Source organism: Cyprinus carpio, chromosome B16, assembly GCF_018340385.1.
Source record: "Cyprinus carpio isolate SPL01 chromosome B16, ASM1834038v1, whole genome shotgun sequence".
Classification (NCBI taxonomy): Eukaryota; Metazoa; Chordata; class Actinopteri; order Cypriniformes; family Cyprinidae; genus Cyprinus; species Cyprinus carpio.
Window position 1 is genome coordinate 12341711 of NC_056612.1, and position 25405 is coordinate 12367115.

Below are 25405 nucleotides of genomic sequence, written 5' to 3' on the forward strand. Positions count from 1 at the left end.
ACTTCCAGAAAATGATTTTAAAAAATAAGGAATTTTAAGAATATTTAATTATTATTTACACTGTCTGGGGGAAAAAAAACTGTAGGTTATGGTTATTTTCTGCCATAAGTTTTCAGATATTTAGCTTAACCCTAAAATACAACACAAAACGTAAAACATCTGTGAAAAATCTATATGGAAAATTCCTTCATATTAACACAGTACTTTGGACTTTATTATACAGACTTTTCTTAGAGTCTGTTATTGTTATGTTTATTTTATTTGTCCTTCACTCTTTATCTTTGCAGTAAAACCTTGCACCTGCACAAATCTTTGCACTAAAGACCTTGATGCAAATCAGTAAAAACATTTTGTCATTTCTATTTTTTTTTTTACCAACCTCACCACAAACTTAAGAAACAGAGGTAGTCATCCCTCCTTCATTGCTATTTACCTGAATAAGAAAAAATGTGATTTGAAAGTGGCTGATGAACACAAACCGCAAGTGTTTTGATAAAATAATCAGTTTTTACACATGAATTACAGGAAATAGTCACAAAAACATCATCCCTTATCAAGTGAACTGTTTTCAATGACTCATTGAAAACTTGATTATACTGCATGCTGAATAAATATATTATCTGTCAGGTGACTTTTTTTATACTCTTTGTGTGCTGATGGGACTGTTAAGGATTTTTGACTTACCTTCAAAGTGCCATAAAGATCATTATCTTTAGTTATTAACCACAAGAATGGGTACACAGAGAAATGGACATGTAATCAGATTCTCAATCTCTGATAAGACATTAATTATTGCCATGCACAAAGTCTCAGTCACAGCTCTTCTTTTGACATTCAGCTGACTGGACATTTTCCCCATCTTCAAGACACTCCGGGACTCATTGGCCTGGTGGGACGATACCAAAGTTTACTACATATACTGCTTCCACTCAGACAGTCCTTATCCCCCACAGCTCCCTGCTGTCAACACCATCAGAGATTCCCCCACGGATACCCACCGCAGGGACCCCAGGAGATCATGAAGCTGAAGCTACCGAACCCAGGCCTGGAGGACAGGATCCTGAACCATGATGAGCTGGAACGGCTGGAGGTGGAGGAGGCTGGAGATAGACCCAAGTGGGACAACAAAGCCCAGTACATGCTGACCTGCGTGGGATTCTGTGTGGGTTTGGGCAACGTCTGGCGCTTCCCCTACCTGTGCCAGAGCCATGGAGGAGGTGAGTGCTTGCTTGGGCCTCTGAGGGGCTTTGTGGAATTGTGGTGGATCTGTGCTCGAACCATTGAGGGGCTTTCAATCCTATCAGTTCAGATTAGAGGTGCATTATGTCAGATCTACACTCTACAAAAACATCTGTGAAAATAGGGCACAATATTTTCTATATTCATTTACAAGTGTTTTACTGCATTTTGAATTTTATACTGCATTGCGTTGTGTTTTATAGTTAACAGAAATGTCTGTAAAAATAATGGATAATGTACTGCCAGCACTTTTTTACAGATTTATCTCTGACAGTGTACAGTACATACGTATATAAAATGTGCTGCAATAATTGATGTTTACAACCTCTATTTTTTTATACAAAAAAAAATTAATGTATAATAAATGGTTTGAGTTTATTGTATACTAAATATGAGGTCACTTTTTTGCTATTTTATATCAGTTTTTTTTTCATAAGCAGTATGCAATAACTTTTCACATATCTTTATTTTATTTTATCCCTTCGTCAAATCTAGCTCAGGATATCAGGCAAAATTAACATTCATAATCATCATCTCAAAATCTGAATAGCATTTACAATAATATAACCTACTAATAGTATTACTAATACAAAGCAATAATCATATTATGATAACACATTATTATAGTATAAGTAGTTTTGGGGGGGCTATTTATTTTAATATGGTGAATTCATCTTGGCCTGTCATCAAAAACTATTTGCATTTTCTAATTTTCAAATGATTTTGTTGCAAATTGTATTATTTCAAGCTTGTCGCAGATACAGAAGTGAAATCTTAAACTTTAAGAAAATCAATCATGACAATATCAAAAATAAATATTTTTGAACAAAGAGTCACACTGGCATAAACAAGATCAAACTTTGTTGTGTGAAAATTAATTATACAATTATCAACTTCATATCAGCTTTTATACAAATGATGCCCCTAAGTATTGGTGTTCATCATGATCAACAATTTTGCCCCTATTTATTTATTTTTATTTTTTTCAAGTTAGTGTAGCAAGAGACAAAATATGAGACATTTGATGTGTCAAATAAACAAAGAAAACAGGTAATTTAAAAATATATATATATTTTCAATGCATATTCATTTTTTTAGGAAACTATAAAATTTGCCTTAGCAGAAAATATTTTAAAATATATGTTTTACAGCATATTATTCATACAGAACATTAACACAATTTTATATTTAAATCAGAAATTATTTAGAATGTATTTGTTGAGTTAAGAAAACAATGGATTAGAAAAAAAAAAATCTTATAATACTTCTATTATGCAATAAAATAAACTAATGTGAATAAGTTTTTTTTCTTTCCGGCTGAATAAATACCAAAATTATTTATATGATTCACTAATTTATATTAAAATAATTATATTAATGTATATTAATTATATTAATAATAATGCAGTAATACAATTATTTAGAACAGCAACAAATTTACACCTGGTAAAAGTTGTAAAATACTCTTGCATTAATCTATTATGGCTTTACAGTAGTAAGAAAAACTATAGTGACTATGTAGCTATGTTCTTTAATATGGTTATAAACTTTGATTACTCTGGTATAAATTTTTAAATGTATTTTTATTTATTTTTTTTTTTTTTTTTTATGAGATGCAATCAGAAAGATATGGCACTTAAAGCCTCATATTAATTTTCACAGGTTTCCGGTAAGTGCAATAAATGTATGCAACTTTTTTACCACAGACCTCAGCTCAAGGTTAACTAGACAGTGTGGTAAGATCACTTCAAGTGAGAACTCCTTAAGAGGCACAGCGTCCCAGCCAACCATTAACTCAACTGCTGCGAAAATGGCTGACAATGGCATCTGTTCCAGAAATGACTTTGCTCCTTTTAAGCAGCCAAAAAAAAAAAAAAAACTCAATGGAACTTTACAACTGTAAATGTAAATTAATTTAATTTACATCTGAGTAACTGTATATTGTTAATATAGCCTACTATTTAAAACAATCTATTAAAGGCCTAGTTCGCCCAAAAATTAAAATTCTGTCATCATTTACTTACCCTAGTTGTTCCAAACCTGTATTAATTTCTTTCTTCTGTTCAACATAAAAGAAGATATTTTAAAGAATATGCAGTTGATGTCCCTGATGACTTCAATAGTATGAAAAAAATTTATTTGTTGTTGTATTTATAGAATATATTTGAGATTATGACACATCTGTGGTGGAAAACACAAACCACAAGATGTGACCATGAAAATAATATTTCTTTTCTTTCAGGGGCCTTCATGATTCCCTTCCTAATCCTGCTGGTTTTTGAGGGTATCCCTCTTCTCCATCTGGAGTTTGCCATCGGTCAGCGCCTAAGGAAAGGAAGTGTTGGGGTGTGGAGAACTATTAACCCCTACATGCTTGGAGTTGGTGAGCTCAATATTAAATATCATATCAAATATAGAACTAATAATAGAAATTATAGGCAAATAGATGGGGTTAGTATTTTATTTTTTATTATTATTATTTTATATTTTGGAAGAAACATATTTCTATTTAGTGAGAAGAAATATAAATAAATTGAGTAAAGGCATTTATAATTTGAATGAATGAATGATTTATAAGTAATGAGTCCATGATAGTATGTGATCTAAGCAGGTTACTTCCTGTTCTGCAGGTATTGCATCTATGTGTGTGTCCTTTCTGGTCAGTCTGTACTATAACACCATCATAGCCTGGGTCATGTGGTACTTCTTCAACTCCTTCCAGGAGCCTCTGCCTTGGAGCCAGTGTCCCATCAATGCCAACAGGACAGGTACAGTATATGTGCACCGTGAGGAGGAACTAAATTCTGAATGTGTTTTTAAAAATGCTACCATGGATTGATTATTGGCAGGACTGGTTTCGGAGTGTGAGAGGAGCTCACCTGTGGACTATTTCTGGTATCGTGAGACTCTGAACACCTCAGCGGCTATAGATGACATGGGAGGTCTACAGTGGTGGATGATCCTCTGTCTGATCTCAGCCTGGGGTGTGCTGTACGTCTGCTGTATCCGCGGAATAGAGACGACTGGAAAGGTAGAGCTGCTCTAATAACAGCCCCAATGCGACAGGGTGGACAACCATTCAAGGGACATGGACAAATTCTTTTTTATTAAATAAAAATATTTTTTTGATTACCAAATGATCAATACACTCAAATTTATTAATTTCTAATTTAACAAAGTGTTAATAGGAGAACAAAATTTGTACATTTTATGATTTGACTATATTCTACTCTCATTCAAATTTAATGAGCAGTGCATGGGACATAGCAAAATAACACACATCCTCTTACACAAAACTAAAAAAGTAAAAAATGAAAATAAAATAAAAAAGTATCTAAAGACCCCAGTAATGCTTTTGTTATGAATATTAAAACTTAGCCTAATATAACACAACCTTTCATAGTAATTTTTATGTTAAGTTATCATGGCAAATCAGTTATTTATGTACAGGACACCAAAAGACACCCAACAGTGATTTTGACCCATGTAATAAATAATTAAATATATCGATTGCTAATATTTAAGGAAATATATTTTCTTTGTGTAAGGGTCAAGTATTATTGTTTTTTATTCTACCGGACAATTGTAATTTATATCTTATTTTTATTATGTTTAGAGTAAAACAACAACAAAAATAATTATAGCCCTATAAATGTACATTTCTATAAATGTACATATAAGAATTTCTATAATTTCTATTAAACATTTTCTATAAATAATTTTAAAATCAAAATAATCAAACTAAAAGTCTTTGAAAAAAATGTGAATGTGACATTAAATTATTGAAATATTAAGTTAAACCCTCAAGGGGTATTTAAAATAAATATTTTACTTCTAAGGAGTTCAACTGATGAAAATGTTGGGAAGCCCTTTTTTCTAATCTGTAATCATTAAAGGGATACTCACCCCAAAATGAATATTTTGTCATTAATCACTTACCCCCATGTCGTTCCAAACCCGTAAAAGCTTCGTTCGTCTTCGGAACACAATTTAAGATATTTTGGGTGGAAACCGGGAGGCCTGTCCTCTGTGTCTCTCCAAATCAGCGAAGCGTCATTTTGGCAAATCTGAGCAGTACGCAGATGGCGTTCGCTCTTCTGAGTCAGCCTCGCTGCGCTGATGCGCTGTTTTTTTTTTCAAACCAAAGAAGAGACACAGAAGAGCATACGCCGCCTGCGTACTGCTCAGATTCTCCAAAATGGTGCTACGGTGATGTAGAGAGAGACAGAGGAGAGGAATTGTTGAATAAAGTCTTTATTGTTGTTTTCTCCGTGTACAAAAAGTATTCTCGTCGCTTCATTACGTTACGGTTGAAACACTGATGGCAGATGGAGTATTCTGACGATGCTTTTCATACTTTCCTGGACCTTAACAGTGTATTTTCCTTGGCAGTCTATGGGACAGTCACAGGCCTCCCGGTTTTCATCTAAAATATCATAATTGTGTTCCAAAGACAAACAAAGCTTTTACGGGTTTGGAACGACAAGGGGGTATGCGATTAATGACAAAATTTTTATTTTGGGGTGGAGTATCACTTTAATGCTCAAGTAAGACAGCTTTACCAGTAGAACAGTACTCAATACAGTTGTCAAAGGTTATACCTTTTTTATATCATGAGAATGCTATAAATGAATGTTGAAATAAAGAATAAAGATCACAGTGATGTACTGTAAGGACATATGCTTGTAAAAATTTCCAGCCCAGAACAGCTTTACAGCTCTTGTGAACAGTTAAGCAGACAGTTTTGCTTTAACTGTTGCAATAAAAAGGATTATAATTCCAGAATATCAAAGTGTTTATTGCTAAATCAAGAGCCACAAAAAAATAAACTTTGAACTCACTGTACCATACCTAAATTATCTGTCATCAGATATGATATTCACACTCACTTTAAAGTTGATTTTCTCTCCTCTTTTCTCTTTAAAGGCTGTTTATGTGACGTCTACATTGCCATATGTAGTTCTTACAATCTTCCTGATCAGAGGACTGACTCTGAAAGGATCGTTTGATGGCATTAAGTTCCTCTTCACTCCAGATGTGAGAGTCAAAATCAAACAAATTCAATCTTCATAAGTTCTAATACAACCAGTACTCTCATAAAACACAAACTGTGTATTTGTTTGCAGCTAAACGAGTTAGCAAACCCAACCACATGGTTAGATGCAGGTGCACAAGTGTTTTATTCATTTTCTCTGGCTTTTGGAGGTCTCATCTCCTTCTCCAGTTACAATTCTGTGCAGTAAGTTCATGTTTTAAGTGTTTTTTTTGTGTTGAGGCTGCTTTTACACTATATACATATACACATATACATGATTTGATTGCTTTTTGTAAAATAAAAACCTTTTATTGTGGTGAAAATTAAAACATTTGTCTCTAGGAGGTTTATTCTTATGCAGATACCTCAGTGATTAACAGATTAATAATTCTTTCTCTTTTCATCAGCAATAATTGTGAGCAAGATGCAGTAATCATCTCCATCATTAACGCCTTTACCTCGATCTACGCTGCCACTGTCATCTACAGCATCATTGGTTTCAGAGCTACAGAGAGATTTGATGACTGTTTGAGTGGGTGAGTGTTTGTGTCACAACAATATCATCTGACCTTCTGTTTTGGGAAAAAGTGATTCATGAAAATTCCACAGATAAGTATGAAGACAATCACTTGAGTGACTCAGTTGTTTGATACTTTGAAAACCTTTTTTTTTTTTTTTTTATCAAAAATAACTAATACTACATGTATAAGGTTACCACATTTACTTCAAAAGTTACCTATATGAACAATACAATACTTTTATCTTGATTAATGTTATTTTTACATAAACTAATATTTTATATTTAACATGAAAAGTTTATATTTTAAAATTATTTCATAATAACTTTTCTTAAACATTTATACATTTATAAATATTTCTAAAATATAAATTAACTAAGATGGCTAAAAGTTATTTATTTTTGATGCCTAATGAATGAACTATTCTTAAAATATTACGATAGTGTTATAATGCATTTAAACGCCATTCTGAAGCACTTATCTTAACTTTGTCCTGCAGGAACATCTTGACTCTTCTGAACACATTTGATCTGCCAGAAGGAAACATCACTGAGAGCAACTATCAAGAGGTTCTCCACAGCCTTAATAGTACAAACTCTGATATCATCAGCAACCTCAATCTTAAGACCTGTGATCTAAACAGCTTCCTCAGTGAGGTACAGTAAACGAATGGGTGATACCACTTTTTTATTCCAATACCAAGTTCCTCCAAGACCAACCTATATTGGTGTAAATATTTATGTCTCTAATAAATGAAATTATTTAGTTCTTTCTGGGGATGAAATGTGTAATTATAGCCATTTATCTTTAAAATCTAAAAAATCAACATTAACATTAAATAAGCAAACTACAATATATATGTTTTTGTTTATTATTAATAATAATAATTATTATTATTGTACAAACAACTTCTAATGTAAGGTTACATTAGCACCATGCAAATGTATTTAAAAATGTCAAATTTCTTTCTAATACAGTAAATGTCACATCTAATAAATGTCTAATTTAAGATATTTTTTTTTTTTTTAAACAAATAAAATCACTAGTTTAAAGCATTTTTATGTGAGGATCTGCAATGTAAGATGAGTATTATTACTATCACTATTATTATTATTACTACCAAGAACTAAAGTTACAGCATTCCTTTAGTTAAAGTTTAGGCATATACTCGGTAAGATTTTTACATGGTAAGACTAAAAATAGTTATACTGTGAAATATTATTACAATTTAATTTAACTGTTTTCTATTTGAATATATTTTAAAATGTAATTTATTACTTTTCAGTAGCCATTATTCCAGTCTTCAGTGTTGATTTGCTGCTCAAGATATTTCTTATCATCAATGTTGAAAACAGATATATTTTGTGGAAACCATGATTTGTTGATGAACAGAAACTACAAAAGAACAGCATTTATTTGAAACAAATGTGTTTATTTTTTAAATTATTATTATTATTATTTTTTTAATTCCCCACAAGTGTCACTTCCCTGTTGATAAAAACAGTATATGCTGGTTAGGTATGTTTTGAAGCATGGTAGCTGGTTAGCTGGTTTAAGCTGGTCTTTAGTTGGTCATGAGCTGGTTTAAGCTTGTCCTGAGCAACTAGCCAGCAACTAGGAACAGTTTAAACCAGGTCTTTACCAACTAAGGCAAGCTTCAACCAGCTCAAACCAGCTAGCATGCTTCAAAACATCTCAGGTTACTTACGTAACCCAAGTTCTCTGAGTAGGGAATGAGACGCTGCGTAGCTTTATGCAATGGAAACACCTCCCAGGTGTGACGACTGTCTGAAGCCCGTATAGAATCGCACCAATTCATTGGCTGATGGTGCGAGATACCGCACATACATCATATGTAATTGACATAGACCTGTCAGGTAAGCAGGACGACGGCATAAGGAGCTTGGCAAGTAGACACAGCGTCTCGTTCCCTACTCAGAGAACATGGGTTATGTAAGTTACCCAAGACATTCTCTCTCATAGGTTCACTCAGTGCTGCATATCTTTACACAATAGGAACGATATACCACACACGCAAAGCCAACGCACAGCCAGGTCTGGCCCACTACAGACCAGGAGCAAACTCAATGCAGAACTGACAGAGAGAGTCTGCAAGTCCCCTACACACTTTAAAGAGGCCAACGGCAACAAAAGTGTAAACTTTGGCATCAGAATCCTCTCGGGAGTTGACTCTAGAGGCTCAAGGCCAGCAGCTACTAGCAGAAGGCGGACTCCACACGTCTTCACCCTGCACAAGACCGCTGGGATGAGCTTGACCAGAGGGAAAGTGTATCGTTTCATATCCGGTCAGGGGTGTGCTAGCACATCTATCCCCAGAGAGGTAGGGTGAGAAAGGGAGAACCAAAGGAGGCACTGATTCGACTCCTGAGATGCAAAGAGGTCCACCTCTGCCGTGCTGAATCGTTCCCAAATCTGAGCCACCATCTGACGGTTCAGCATCCATTCCCCTGACCTGAGTTTCTTTCTCAGCAGAATTCATCCACTAGGTTCAGGCTGGTACATGGACAAAAATTTGTCCTGTGCTCAAAGGAGGAGTTGGCGCGCATGCCTGTCTAGGGTGCGCGACTGGGAGCCTCCCTGGTGATAGATGTGTGACACCACCGCCATATTGTCCTTCCTGACAATAACATGAGAGTGTGCCAGAAAGAAAGTGAATGAGAACCATATGAACCACTCTCATTTCTAGACTGTTTATGTGCCAGGTGAGGTACTTGCCCATCCAGACACTACAAGCCGGCCTCCCCTCGAAGACCGCACCCCATACTGAGAGGGAAGCATCCATCATGATTATCTGGCGACGGTAGACTACTCCCATTTACACTCCTTTCTGGAGAAAATCGAGGTTCCGCCAAACTGAGAGAGTGCGGAGACAGGTGCCTGACACTCTTTGTAGGTGGAGAAACGCCCAGGAGGGACAAATAACCAGGGACTTCATCCACCAGAGAAACAGTCTCATATAGAGCAGCCCCAAGGGAAGAACGGGGAAGCCTCTGCCATGAGGCCTAGGAGCCTGCAACATAGGCCCACTGATACGTGATGACCTAACCTGAAGCGGGCCGAACACGACTTGATGCTTTAGACCCGAGCAGGAGACAGATTGGCCTGCATCGAGATCAAGTCCAGACAGCCCCCCAAAAAAGTGGTCTGCTGGGCTGGAGTGAGCATGCTCTTCTGGCCATTCAGCCGGAGGCCAAGCACGTGAAGGTGGAGAAGGAGAGAGTCCCTGTGACAAATCACCTGCTCCCTGGAACTGGCTAGAACGAGCCAGTCATCCAGGTAGTTGAGAATTCAGATCCCCTGGAGCCTCAGCGGGGCCAGCGCAGCATCCATACACTTGGTGAACGTCCTTGGGGCCAGACCTAACCCGAAGGGAAGAACCTTATATTGGTAAGCCTTTCCCCTGAAGGCAAACCTGAGGAACTTCCTGTGCTTCTGAATGACCTGAATGTGGAAGTAGGCATCCTTCAAGTCAGCAGTGACAGACCAGTCCCCCTCTTGGACTTGGGAAAGAATGCTCTTGAGCATCAGCATCCTGAATAGTTCCCTCTGTAGAGGGAATAATTCAGTGTGCATAGATCTAGAATAGGACACAGGCCCCCATCCCTCTTCATGACTATGACCCTTTGAGCAGAAGAGAGGAGACTTCTTGTTGCAGGACAGAGGCCTTGTCAGCACTGTTCACTGCAGTAAGAAGACTCTACCGACTGGATCCTTTCTGGGGGCTGGGTGCTCCCTGGAGGACTTATCAGTGGCTTGCTCGTGTGCATGCTGTGGCATGAACTGCTTAAATGCAGGCGACTGTGTTTTGGCAACTCTGAACTTATCAATGATGGCGTTAACTCCGTCGGCAAATAAGCCAGAGCTGGGCGTCAAGAAGGAAAACCTTCTCCTTCTCCCTGATCTCCGTAAGATTTAGCCACAGGTGGCACTCAGCTGCCACCAAACCTGCCATACTGCATCCAACCACCCGCGTTGCTTGGTAGCACGAAGGGACAAGTCGGTAGCCCTATGAATCTCTGTAATATCTTCGGGGGTCGCACCGTTCCCCTCGTCCATCTCCTTCAGCACCTTTGTAGAGCAGCAAGAGCAGCATGAAGAGCAGCATCTGCCTGTCCTGCCAGAACAACTCCCGCTCTGATCAGTAACTCCTACAAGGCTTAGATGGGAGGTGAGGGCGGGAGGAGAGGGGAGAAGTCGGTGAGAGATGTTCAGCAAGTGTGTCCTCGTCCACCGGGACTGCGGCCTACTCCTACTCCACAGAACCAACGAGGTTGGTGAAGTCAGCGGCTGCCATATTAGTGAGACTGGAGGAGAAAAGCTGCTTCCAGGACCTGGAGATCTCATGATGCAGGTCAGGGAAAAAAGGCAGCTTACTCCTCACCAGGCGCGAGCCAGAGCTACTGATCAAATGCTCGTCAAGCTTAGATGACTGGGACTCGCGAGACTCATCCGGCCAATCTAATCTCAACTTCTCAGTGGTGCATGCTAAAACGTCCTCCAACTTTGTATAGCCTTGAGAGGGCTGCGCCTCCTGGCCACTAGGTGGGAGAGCATAGAGCGACATGGCTCCAAAATCCTCGAAGTCAGAGGCCGCGGTAAACAAAACATCTTCTATCCCGGAGGAAATGGCTTCCCGTGCCTCCGGGCTGGGCACAGTACAGCTGTGAGAAAACTCTACCAAATAATTCATACGATGATGCTCGGGCGATGGAAGGAGAGAAAGTGGAAACTGCTCACTCTCCATAGCCTTGAGCCTCGCATCCGAACTTCAGGCCACAGGTTTGTGGAAAGAGGAGTGGCACAGCGGGAGATAACGGCAGATTCACGATAAAAAAAAGCACTATTCAAGAAAGCAAAGCTTCAAGACATAAAATCTAAAAAAAATTAAAAGAAAAAAACAACACAGGCACTAACAAAAGTCCATTCCACTCAACGCTCGGAGCATAATATTCCATAGATGTGGTTGCTGAAGTGTCCATCAAGTGTCCATCCATCCATTTTTGAAGAATCTAAAACTAAACCGATGCCGAGAAATGGGCCAGAAAAACCGTGAGAAGTGAAGAGAAATCTGAGGGGTGCAAGCGTGGGTCTATGTCAATTATGTATTATGTAGGGGCGGTATCCTCAGACAATCGAAGGTGTTCCCATTACGTAAAGCTACACGGCGTTGAGTGAACCTATGAAGGAGAACATACCTCACCAGCATATGATGTTTTTTTTTCAACAGGTTTTTTTAATCAATTAAATGTATAACTTTTTAATAAAAGTTATATTTTATTTCTTTCTTTAAAAAATACTAATCCCAAATGTTTTAATACAGCATTAAGGAACTGAAATAATCCCGTAACTTCACACTTTCACAGGGTGTAGAAGGAACAGGTCTGGCCTTCATTGTGTTCACTGAGGCAATCACCAAGATGCCACTGTCTCCGCTCTGGTCCGTTCTGTTCTTTGTCATGCTCTTCTGTCTCGGCCTGTCCTCCATGTTTGGCAACATTGAGGGTGTTCTGGTTCCCCTGCAGGACCTGAAGGTCTTTCCCAAAAGCTGGCCCAAAGAGGTCATTTCAGGTATATATAGTAGACATACTTTGTGACCATCATAATACGAAGAATTCATTGCAGATTTTACATACCTCCATCCAAGTGATGATATGGTTTCAGAAGTAGTTAAAATTTCTATCTTCATTGTTCACAACAGGGGTAACATGCTTGGTGTGCTGCCTGGTTGGGTTGATATTTGTGCAGGGCTCAGGGAACTATTGGCTAGCCCTGTTTGACAGCTTTGCCGGATCAATTCCTCTCCTCATCATTGCTTTCTCTGAGATGATTGGAGTTGTGTATGTTTATGGAATAGACAGGTAGGTTGGAGCCTATGTTTAGCAGGTAAATTGTTTTTAAATGAAAATGAAAATTTGCGGAAAAATTTCTCACTTTAGGCCATCCAAGATGTAGATTAATTTGTTTCTTCCACAAAACATATTTGGAGACATGCTCACCAATGGATCCTCTGCAGTGAATGGGTGCCGTCAGAATGAGAGCCCAAATATCTGATAAAAGCATCATAATAGGGGCTTCATAAGACATTAATCAATGAACTGGAGTCATGTGTATTACTTGTGGATTATTGTGATGTTTTTAGCATCTGTTTGGACTCTTATTCATATGATATATTCATCTTCTTATATTATATTTAAGCCATCTTCAAGAAACGGCTAAAAACACATCTGTTCCATCTTTACTTGACCCTCTAATACTAGCACTCTCTATTCTATTTCTATTCTCTCTACTCGCACTCTTTACAATACCACTTGCACACATATAATACCACTTTAACATTTGTACTTTTTACAATACTTGCTTTCTTTTATTTAAAAAATAGAGCCTCTAACACTAGTATACTCTATTCTTTTTCTGTTCTGTGTTCTGTTTTCTATTTTTTAGACTTTTTTTTTTTGTAAAAAAGACATCCTCAAACATTAATGTTCTCTATTCTTTTTCTATCTACTTGTTTTCTTTTTATTTAATATACATAAAAAAACCTTGCTACGTGTACTGTATTAGGCTAACCAAGACTTGTCATAGCACATACATAGTTTTACTCTTTTGTTGGTTTTGATTGTTTTTGTTGCCTTCATTTGTAAGTCGCTTTGGATAAAAGCATCTGCTAAATGCCTAAATGTAAATTTAAATGTTATTCTGACAACACCCATTCAATGCAGAGGGCCCACTTTTCCAAATCTGTTCTGATGGGAAAAAAAAAAACAAATTTTCCTACATATTGGATGGGCTGAGTATACATTTTCAGCAGATTTTCATTTTTGGGTCAACTCTTACAAAACAAGATGATTAGAATTGGTTATAGGACATAGAGGAGTTACGTCTTAGTAATGCCCTTAGAACAGTTTAATCACATATCAGCAATTCATGGATGTTTTCACAGTGACTAGACAATGCATTTATGACTTTATTGTTTAGATAAAGCTCACTGGAATCAGCCATAAATGATGTTATCTTCTGTTTATGAACAGGTTCAATGAAGACCTGATATTCATGATTGGACATAAGCCTAACATTTTCTGGCAAGCCACATGGAGAGTCATTAGTCCCCTCATCATGTTAGCCATCTTCATCTTCTACTTCTCCACCATCGTCACCAAGGAAATATTCTACATTGCCTGGGACCCTGAATCGGTGATTTACAACTTTAATCAATTGTTTAACATAAACTGATTCTTGTTACAATACAAAATTGTAATTTGTAAAGCATTCATTTGGAATTAATGAAACGATCTTGTTTTCATATAGGAAAACTTTCCAACCCTAGAGAAGAAGCCATATCCATCATGGATCTATGTAATAATCTTTCTCCTGGCTGGGGTCCCTAGTTTGTCTGTACCCGGTACTGCTGTGTTCAGAGCCATACGAGAATACTGCTGCAAGAAACATCCCAGTGCCCCAGTTCAAGAAATTGATTCTGTATCGTATAAAGTTCATATACAGGATGTAGAGCCGAAGTCACAAAAGTCACAGAAATCTGACCAAAAACTCTACACATGAGATCCAATTCAAAGTTCTGTAGTTTTATACATTCATAGGTTAGAAAAATGCCTTTTCCAGAACTGATGGAATATTGCTTTTTTTTTTTCGTAAAAATATTTTATACAAATATTTGTCCAAAATGTCATAGTGGTTCCAGCTTTTGCGTATCAGATTTCTATAACACAGCAATGTTTACTAGAAGTGTATGGTTAAAGTAAGATATTAATTAGGGCCTGCTGAAAAAAAATAAAATAAAATAAAAAATTAATAATAAATTGCTCATTATATTAGTAATATATAATTGAAAATATATGCAAAATTAGTGTGATATGGAAAAAAATAAGAGAATGATGTGCCATAGTTAGTAGTTGCATATAGCAGACTTTTTTATTTATAGATACATGTATTTATTTTTTCTAACAAATAATGATAATAATAACTAATTTAGATTTTTGACAATAGAGAATTTTTTTTTGACTCATTTGATTTGACCCAAACACCACCCCCCCCCATAATATAAATGTTTCACTGATTTTGAGAGGAATATATGGCCATGTTTCTTGCAAAGTGCAATAAATATTTATCTGTAATAAAAATAATAATAAAAAAACAATAAAAATATTGGTCTCATTGCATCATTTTCTCATAATCTGATTATTATTCATACTTTTTGGAATCAGCCATTAGGACAGTACTGTACATTTCTTTTCATTGATATTAAATGAAATCCTGCAAACATCAGGCTCTGAGACACCATTAAAGCACCATTAAGAGCCATTATAATATCAGCCATATCATGTGTATTTAGAGTACTGAGGAACTGTTCTCATATCAATAGGTTGAAACACAAAAACAGAACAATTAATAACAGATTGCTTCATGGTAAAATTTATCACCAGGCAAACATAAAAAGATAAATAATAAAAGAGTAATCCATTTACAAGACTCTCCTCCTCTTAAAAAAAGGGAAAGTGTGTTGTCAGACTTCGCATTTATATCAAAAAGAGCAGGAAAGTGTTAACATCATCATGATAAGTGGTGCATTTTAGATATTTTGCTTTTCTAAGTACCGTACACGTAAGTTTTCTGAGCAACATAATAAGCACATCTATTTATGGTGGTCAAGATAACAAACATTAATAAATAATAAACATGAATAAAAATTTAGTAATGTGCAGATAAATTCCCATTTTTTATGAAACATCTGGGTCACTAAATCCACTGTAATTTGAGATTAATTATGTTCTTCTTTGGTCTAACAATAAGTGGTAGACTATAACATACTTACAAATAAAAAAACAACAATACAGTTACAGAAGAATTTGTAGGTCAAAATTAATATATATATAGTAACATAAAAACTGATTCATTTGATAAAGTAATGCCAGTTTTGGACTTTTAAATGTGTGTAAGTGTGCTGAGATAAACAGCATTCATTATGCATTATTATATATAAATTAATCTGAAGGGTTCAATGTGCAATATGCAATCATCTTGTTCAGATATTGTTCGGATATCCATAGTATGATCATTGTTTAAACAGCACTTTGTCAAGGACGGCCACAAAACCTGGTTTGACTGATTATTAATTGATTAAATATGTAATCATATCAGGGCATGGCAATAAAAATGAACATTTCTCAATGCAAACATCAGTGTTGATGTGTTTGAATGAGCATGACGAGTTTTTTATTACTATATAAGTGTGTGTGTGTATGAGATTTGAGTGACAGGGTGGTCTTTTTTTGTGGTGTGGGGGGTGAACGGTGACATTGTCCCCCTTCGCTGTCACGTGCTGTGGAATATGCTGGCTGCCTTTGTCAGCCTGTGACTTGTTCTGCTTTTCTGGCAGTTTCATACAATGGTGCCCTCACGCACTATGATGTTATCAAGCCCCTCACAGTACGACTGCTGGAATTCAGGCCTGCATGCAAGCATCCTTACCTGGGACACATGGATAGCACAACCTTGAGACACAGCAAGCGCTCATAGCAGGGAGGACTCAAAGGAGGAGTCAAATATCAGGTGATTTTTTTTCTCTACCTGTCTTTTTTGGCTTTAGTATTTTAATATTATGTGTACGGTGGGGTCTTAAAGGCTTGAGGTCACACTGAAAGTCTGGGAATCACATTTTGATTTTAAACTGAAAACTAAAAAAAGTTCTGATGCAAAATGAGGAAGAAATCTTTCATATTTTTGTACAGTTTTTATAGGTCGATCAAATTTATAATATTGATCATGTGACAGTCAGATGTTCTTGGTCCTTTTGAAGCTCAAGATGCTCTCTAGTTCATTTTCAAATCATGATCATCAGGTTTCACGCAAAATTCATGTTCATTTTCCAAATCAAATTCTCACTCAAATTGTGATTATATGTTGTAAAAAAACAAAAAAAGTTCAAAAAGCATTTTGAATACTGATCTATTAAAACTCACAGTATACTTTAGTAATACAATAATACATTTTTACTCTGTTTTTTGTTGTCTTTTTTAAATACACTACTGTTCAAAGGTTTTAGGTCAGTAAGAATTTTTTTTTTCTTTTTATAAATAAGATGAATTAAAGTGATTAAAAATTACAGTAAACTGTCAAAAATGACAGTAAAGACATTTATAATGTTACAAAATTTCTATTTCAAATAAAAGCTATTCTTTTGAATTTCCTATTTTCGTTATTCCTCAGAGAATCCTAAAAGAAAAAGTATCACAGTGTCCACAAGAATATTAATTTTCAAATTAAGTTTTCAACATTAATAATAATTAGAGATGTTTCTTGAGCAACAAAGTAGTATTTTAGAATGATTTCTGAAAGATCATGTGACACTGAAGACTGGAGTAATGATGCTGAAAATTCAGCTTTACCATCACAGGAATAAACTGCATTTTTAAAATGTATTAAAATTGAAAATTGTTATATTAAATTGTATTAGTATTTCTCAATATTACTGTTTTCACAGTATTTCTAATCAAATAAATGCAACCATGGTGACCATAAGAACCTTCTTCCGAAAACATTTCAAATTTTACTGACCCCAAACTTTTGAACGGTAGAGTATAATAACTGAAATGGCCATGGATTATGCTAAATAAATTACTTATATTTAATATTGTACTATGTACATAGTGTTTATTAAATGTGATAGAAAACTATACACATATTTAAAATGTGACACGATTAACTAAACATTATTTACTATTGACTAATGATTGCATATATTTTAGGATGTTTATATTTCTTTTTAATAATTATCATTTTATAATAATTTTAATTATTATTTTTAAAATATTTTTGTATTTTATTTTTTTAAACACATTTGTATACATTAAGCCTCACTGTAGTTCATGACAACCATGTCAAATTTTCTTTCTTTTATGTATTTATTTTGAACACTTACATTTGCATTTACAATCTTTTACCCTGATTCTAACACAGTCATGCTGTTCAGTGTTCACACAGGATGTCTCTCAGAACAGAGGGGGCCCAGTGTGGTGGTGTTGCTGTGGAGTTTGACAATGATAATGACAGAGATTCACCTGTGACCAAAACCAGGAATATACCACGTATGTTTCTTTACGTGAATCAAACTATTTATATTGGGCAGGTTTAATACTTCAAACTAGTCAAATACCTGCGATATTTCCATATAACTACACACTCAGTTTACTTGACAGAATATGCAAGGAACAGTTCACACAAATTTAAAACTCTGAGTCAATATTTAGTTAACATTCTGAGTCTTTTTGAACCATTTGACTTTCTTTCGTGACACAAAAGAGGAAGGTCGTGCTTTTCCGTAACACCAAAAAGAAGGTACAAAAAGCTTGATCAATTCAAGTCAAGTGCGATTTTACAGTTATACTGTATATACGTTTATTGTTTTGGGCTACAAACCGATTAAAATTTAAGTACTGTAAATCCAGCCAAGCTTTTTAATGTTTTTGTCAGTTTGTGAGGAAAATATGTGAATATCTGATTCACTTTAACTCGTTCACAAAATACAGTGATGGTTTTCATGAATCAGAGTGATCCGGTTCTTGAGTTTATGGTTTATGTCCCAATATATTATAATTGTATGGAGCGACCAACATAAATCTTCATAATTTTTTACTTTTGTGCTCCCAGGAACAAAACAAAAAAACAAAACAAAACAAAAAACAAAAAACAAAACAAAACAAAACAAAACAAAACAAAACAAAACAAAAAAAACAAAACAAAACAAAACAAAACAAAACAAAACAAAACAACCCCAAATGAGTTTAGAAAGTAAACAATCCTTTTGAAATTTTAAGGCAAGGGTTATTATAGTGTGATTAAAACAGAGAAACATTAATCTGCTATTTTATATTAGAAGATGCTTGCTGTCTGGCTTTAAACATTCTATTATTCAACAAGCAATGTGCATACAAGTAATAAATCTTTCAAAACTCTTTATCTCATAGAATCAGCCCTCATCTACCTCAAGGGCCCCAAGTTCCTCATCTATGTTAGTGGAGCGTTATCTATGTGGGTAAGGAGCTGTTTTCATATCTGCAATGCTGGCACTCAGTAAACAGGGCATGAGCTCTGGCACACTATTACAGGTTTTTTCATGATACTTTGAGGACCACACAAAAGATGTGAAGTATGATATCTCAGGTATGATATCTTGAGCTGATCATGTCTTTTCGCGTGCCAGGGTGATCGCATGTGGCATTTTGCCATCTCTGTCTTCCTGATTGAGCTGTATGGGCATAACCTGCTGTTAACTGGCATCTTTGGACTGGTGGTGGCCGGATCGGTGCTCTTATTAGGGGCTTTGATTGGAGACTGGGTTGACCGCAACCCGAGAAACAAAGGTGAAAATGCATTATGCATTGCATTTATGGTAAGAGAGAGAGAGAGAGAGAGAGAGAGAGAGAGAGAGAGAGAGAGATGTCATGTCTGATTTATTTATTTATTTTGTAATATTATTATTTGCATTAATATATCATAAATTTACATGACAATCAAGTACCTTCCATATTCTCAAGATTAAATATTTCACCATTTTAATTATTATTTAAATTGTCAAAAAAATGTCAATGAAACTGACTGCATTAATGAGAATTGTCATTAAAAAATAGGAAAAAACAACAACTAATGCACTAACTAAATTATTATAATATAAAATATAAATTATAAAAAATATAAATAATAATAACAACAGGTCCTTAAACAGGCTATATAATATATATATATATAGAAATAATAGAAATAATATTTTTGTTTGATTTTGAGAAGAAATATGACAGAAACATTTTTTTTCAACTGATGAAAATATTTATTTATGTATTTATTGTTTATTTTAAGTATCATAATTCCTCTATCCACCTCAACAGTGGCCCACGCATCCCTATTTATTCAGAATATCTCAGTGACCGTCTGCAGCATTGTGCTCATGTTGGTGTTCTCGTACAAAAAGTGGATTGAGGAAATCTGGGATGGGTGGCTAACTGTAAGTCCCTCTTACACTGTTTGTACCCTAAAAATGTGTCATTATTATGCCCATTCAGAATGCAATTATGTGTTCAGAGTAGCACTGTGTGCCTACTGTCTCTGGCTAGTCATTGCTGAACATAAGCATTCCTGCTGTTATGACATAGCATAGTAACTTATTGCATCACACAACTCACACAAGGTGGTTTGTTATACGGTGGTGATCGTCCTGGCAGATGTGGCGAACCTCGCCAGCACAGCTCTCACCATTGCCATCCAGAGAGATTGGATAGTGGTGATCACAGGCTATAACCGTGGTCATCTCGCAGGTATGGCCTTTACTTCTGTTAGCGTAATGCTAATCTGTGATTTGGAAATCATAAGTGTTTTAAAATTTACCAATCAAATGCATTAGAAACTATATATTACTTGCAAATAAACAGTACTGTAACTTCTCTACATAGGTAGCAAATCCGCATGGTGCACAAAAACGCTCCACACAAGAGAAAAAACTCATTGATTTCAGCTGAATTTGATGCTAGCATGTTGCAAAGCTAACAGTGCAATGCTCTAATAAGCCTACAACTACTATGCACACACAAATATTCTGTCAAATAAAACATTTTGTGTTTTGATTACCTCCTGATACAGGAATGAATGCTACAATGAGGCGGATCGATCAGGTGACCAACATCCTGGCTCCACTGGCAGTGGGTCAGGTAATGACCCTGGCCTCTAATGTGGTTGGCTGTGGCTTCATTTTAGGATGGAATCTGGTGTCCCTCATTGTAGAGTTCATCTTCCTCTCCAGAGTCTACCGGATTGTACCAGCGCTGTCCGCCAAACCGCCAGCTATGGAACATCAAAGCTATTTAGAGAAGAAAAGAGAAAGAAAACGCTCACAAGGTAAAACAAGACTCAAACCCATGAAATATAATGTATATTTAAAGTTGCACTCAGTAGTTTGGTGTGCATTTTAGTCAATATTGTAGATATCGCTTCATACTGACACCTGATGGTGTATATAGCATATTACAGAAGCTTGTCTTTACCGATTCCTTTGTAGAAATGTGTTATTCACTATTCAGAACTGATTTTTTCTTTAAAATTCCAATTTAGTTTCTGAATTTGAAATGAAATGCAGTTTGAATTTAAATGGAAAGGAAGAAGAATTAACAATGAATTGACATTTATATAACTCATTTTAGCAAAATGGGAAAAGACAAACTTTAAATGTGGGATTAATAAACTCCTGTTTGAAAGTTATGAAAAAATGATTTAAAAGCCTAAAAATTTAAATTTGAAGGTTTAGACCTTATGCACATGAATAACAGCAAAACAACAGATATAATGATAGACAGAACAACAGAACGATAGATAGAACAATAGATAGATAGATAGATAGATAGATAGATAGATAGATAGATAGATAGATAGATAGATAGATAGATAGATAGATAGATAGATAGATAGATAGATAGATAGATAGATAGTAGTCAACATTTGAAGTGGATCAAACTGGACAACTTTGATGAAATGTTTTGATCCACTTCAAATGTTGACTAGTGGAGACAGACAGACAGACAGACAGACAGATAGATGGAAGTACTGATATATAATCCAAATCCACAATACATCTTGGTTTGTTCAGGCAGGACCTCAGCATGTCCAGCTGCTGCCATCTCAGAGGAAAGCACCAGCCTGCATTTACAAGAAATAAGCCGAATACCAGTGTGCCTCCATCGGCTGCGTGGGCTCCTCAGCACCTGCCGGGAAGGATGGAGGGCGTATTATAGACAGCCTGTTTTCCTCGCCGGCCTGGGCCTGGCCTTCCTTTACACCACAGTGCTGGGCTTTGACTGCATCACCACTGGCTACGCCTACACCCAAGGCATCAGCGGCTCGCTGCTCAGCATTCTGATGGGTGTGTCGGCCGTGGCGGGGCTTCTGGGTACTGTGCTTTTCACAAAGCTGCGCAAAGCATGTGGCCTGGTCAACACTGGGGTCATTTCCAGCGCTCTGCACCTAGTTTGCCTGTTGCTTTGTTTGTGGTCCGTGTTTGCCCCCGGTAGCCCCATGGACCTCAGCATACTAAATATGGGGAATGCATCAGATGTGGGAGGGATGACTGGAGGTCACCAGAGGCACATATACCCACTGCGTGGAGGCAGCAACCAGCCTCTGCTGCCAGACCGTTCCTCCATTCACTGGACCAATAACACTGTGCTGTTTGAGAACGCACCAGCAGGGACTGAACCAGAGTCTTACGTCTCCATCATCCTGCTGTTCCTTGGAGTCATTACAGCTCGAGTTGGTAAGTAGATGCCTGCTTTGTCCTATGATTTTGAGAAAAAATATATATATATATATATATGTATATATATATATATATATATATATATATATATATATATATATATGAAAAAAAAAAGTCACTCAAAATCACTAAAGCACCAACTATGATTTTGAGAAAAAAAAAAGTCTCTCATGCTCACTAAGGTACTTTTTCAATTTGAATATATTTTTAAAATGTAATTAATTCCTGTGATGCTAAAGCATTTCAGCGTCAATACTCCAGTCTTCAGTGTCACATGATCCTTCAGATATCATTCTAATATGCTGATTTTATCCACAAGAAACATTTCTGATTATTATCTATGTTGGAAACAGATATGCTGCTTTTTGTGTGTGTGTTTGTATGAAAATTATAATAAAAAAATTATAATCAGCATTCTTTGGTGAATAGAATAAAAATAGAAATAAACAGAAATAGAAATAAAAATAGAAAACAAATAGAAATCTTTGTAATTATTATTTAAAAAATAAATTGGCAAAATCTTTTATTATTTCTTAGGAAAAATCTTTCAACAAAATTGTTTCATTGCTTAATTAAAAGCGTCTGTTTGCAAAACAAAGTCATGTTTATGGAAGCGTATATTTTGATCTCAAAATTCTGACTTTTTTCTTAAAATTCTGAAAAATGTGAGACATAAACTCAGAGTTGCGAGATACTTGCAAGACACTTTCAGAAAAAACTCTCATGCAAGTTTTTTTTTGCAAGTTACAAACTCACAATACTGAAAAGAAAAGTCCAAATTGTGAGAAATATACTAGGATTTGCGAGAAAAAAAAGTCATAATGGTGTGATAAAAATTCATTTTTTAATTCTAAATTAATATCTGACAATTCTGAATTTATATCTCCCAATTCTGACTTTTTACCTCATAAAACAGGGAAATGTTATTAAAGAGATGACAACAAGTCAGTATGAGTAAAGTATGAGAGAGTTTATGAAAGTCAAGATTATTTCTGGTTCTAAAATGTCATGTGGTATGACTCATCTTAATTTAGTAAGAATCGTACACTAACTGATTATATTACAAGTTATATCACCATGACGTGCAACCTAAAATAATATACGTTGTGGTGTTGTGGTGTTGTTGTTTTCCAGGTCTCTGGTCCTTTGACCTGACAGTGACTCAGCTCTTGCAGGAGACCATATGTGAATCAGAGCGTGGGGTAGTAAATGGAGTCCAGAGCTCCATGAACTACCTGATGGACCTGCTGCACTTCATCATGGTCATCTCTGCACCCCAGCCACAACACTTCGGCATCCTTGTCATCATCTCCATCCTGTTCATTTTCACAGGACACACCATGTACTTCCTGTATGCCAGAAAAATCAAGAGGAAACCACGTACAAACACATAAGCAACACAAATCTCTCTTGTGAATGTGTCTCAATCCCTGCGCTGTGCCGTGTGTTAAGATTCACTTACACAAAACGCACTGTATCCAGCTCAGAACATTGAAAAAAGCTGTCGCCGTGATCTCTTTGGAAGAAAGAAAGGGTTTGGCAGCAGCGTAGTACTCAGGTGAACATAATCAGGAAACAGCGCCTCCTGTTGACAGTCAAAAGAAACACCCTCATAATAAACTTTCCAAGCTTTCCTGGTAGTTAATAAGTGTCTTAAAATGCACACTGTTACAACAAGCACATAACTGAACATAGCTGACACAACATGTTTTCATGGATTATTAGCTAAGTAAACACCTTTTTTGTAAATCTTCTCACATTTGTCAGCTAAACAGAAACCATTTTTTGATAAAACGCCAGTAAATGTCTTCTTTTTTTCAAGATTACTTAGTAATCTTGAAAATTGGTACTTAGCACACAAACTACAAATCTTGTCCAATAGACAAAAGCTGCTTTTAACAGCATGCAAGGGGAATAGCTCTTTTATTATTTGTGCTTTTGACTGACTGATTAATCTTTTAGTTTTATCCCTAACTTTTCAAGTGAAAAATTTGTGAGTTTTAACAAGACCGTGGACTGTATCTGTTCACCATTTATATAAGTATTATGTCAAGGTCTTTTAATTGACTATTTTAACTGAGTGTTACTTTTGAGTTCAAAGTGGATGAAGACAGAATCTTATACCTCAGCACTTAACTGTTATGTTCTGAACTCTAGCTTGAACTTATTTGTGTACAGTAACTACAGAAGTAATGGTTAACATATATGTACAGTACTCAGACTGCATTGCATCTGTTTCAATTATGAAACATATTTTATTTCCCAGATTATTTTTACTGCTGATGTGTTATGTTAAATGTTGTTTGAGGATCCTTTAAGTGTCAAACAATTAAACCACTTTCAGAAGGAATGTCTGTTGAAATTAATACTAAATGTGGCTTACAGTGCTGTGTATTTTGTTGAGATATACTCCATATAAAATACTTAATTTAGAAAAATATATACTGTACATACAGTTGTCATGACCTTATATTATAAATGATTTGTCACACCATATATAACTAGTTAGGAGGTGCAAAAAAGTTAAAGGTTAAAAAATATATATATTTAAAATGAAATTTCAGTAACTAATATGTATCCCAATCTATATATTTACTCAAAAGTACATTAGAATTTTTATTTATATAGATAGATAGTGAATCTTCTGCAATGAACATGTTTTCACTGTCTATATTTTTTTATGAAATTGGTCAGTTTTTTTTTTATTATTATAATTTTTTAGGGACCTAATGGGCAGGTTTGTAAGTCTGTCCTTTGTCCACCAGATGTTACTAAAGACTAGTACTACCAAAAAAAAAAAAAAAAAAAGCCTCACCCTGAAGACTTGTTTTGGTGACTTTTCCACATGTGTGTTTATTGTCAACAAACAGCCTCATTTGAATTGTAGGGAAATAATTGCATGAGAAAAGTGTGGTATGTTTATGGGATGCAGTACTTGAAGTTCAATGACAGTGAACATGGATTATAAACCAATGGACAAGTATTAGACTGTATACTAGTACTACTTACCTCTATAAACCAATACTTACTTTTAATACTTAATTAACCATCCAAAAAACAAATAAAAATATCCTCACCATGAACAAGACCAGTGTAAATAATCATTTTTAAACTCGCTATACTTCCTCTTCAGGAACTCGAGCTGCGTCGAAACGCTTTGGGGAACGCGCTTAGCGTGAGCGACTCTGAATATCGTGTGTAATCTGTCTCATGGAAGCGTGTGACGTCACGGGCGGGGTGACGTAAGCGACCAGGAAGCTATAAAGGCACATGTCGCACAGC

At 35.8% G+C, this 25405-nt stretch overlaps 2 protein-coding genes across 2 annotated transcripts; both read left to right on the forward strand.

Moving 5' to 3' along the window:
• Nucleotides 1-837: 837 nt before the first annotated feature.
• Nucleotides 838-14856, forward strand: slc6a19b (solute carrier family 6 member 19b). Its single transcript, XM_042740802.1, has 12 exons — nt 838-1217; nt 3482-3622; nt 3870-4007; nt 4089-4270; nt 6166-6276; nt 6366-6478; nt 6682-6810; nt 7292-7448; nt 12177-12381; nt 12512-12671; nt 13842-14004; nt 14119-14856. The coding sequence occupies exons 1-12, from the start codon at nt 1019-1021 to the stop codon at nt 14368-14370; spliced, it is 1950 nt and encodes a 649-aa protein (XP_042596736.1). The 5' UTR covers nt 838-1018; the 3' UTR covers nt 14371-14856.
• Nucleotides 14857-15200: 344 nt separating this feature from the next.
• On the forward strand, nt 15201-23763 carry si:ch211-254p10.2 (solute carrier family 40 member 1). The gene is made up of 9 exons (XM_042740803.1): nt 15201-16377; nt 17798-17912; nt 18792-18859; nt 19028-19187; nt 19710-19825; nt 20009-20135; nt 20458-20712; nt 21458-22120; nt 23258-23763. The coding sequence occupies exons 2-9, from the start codon at nt 17810-17812 to the stop codon at nt 23515-23517; spliced, it is 1752 nt and encodes a 583-aa protein (XP_042596737.1). The 5' UTR covers nt 15201-16377; nt 17798-17809; the 3' UTR covers nt 23518-23763.
• The last annotated feature ends 1642 nt before the right edge of the window (nt 23764-25405 follow it).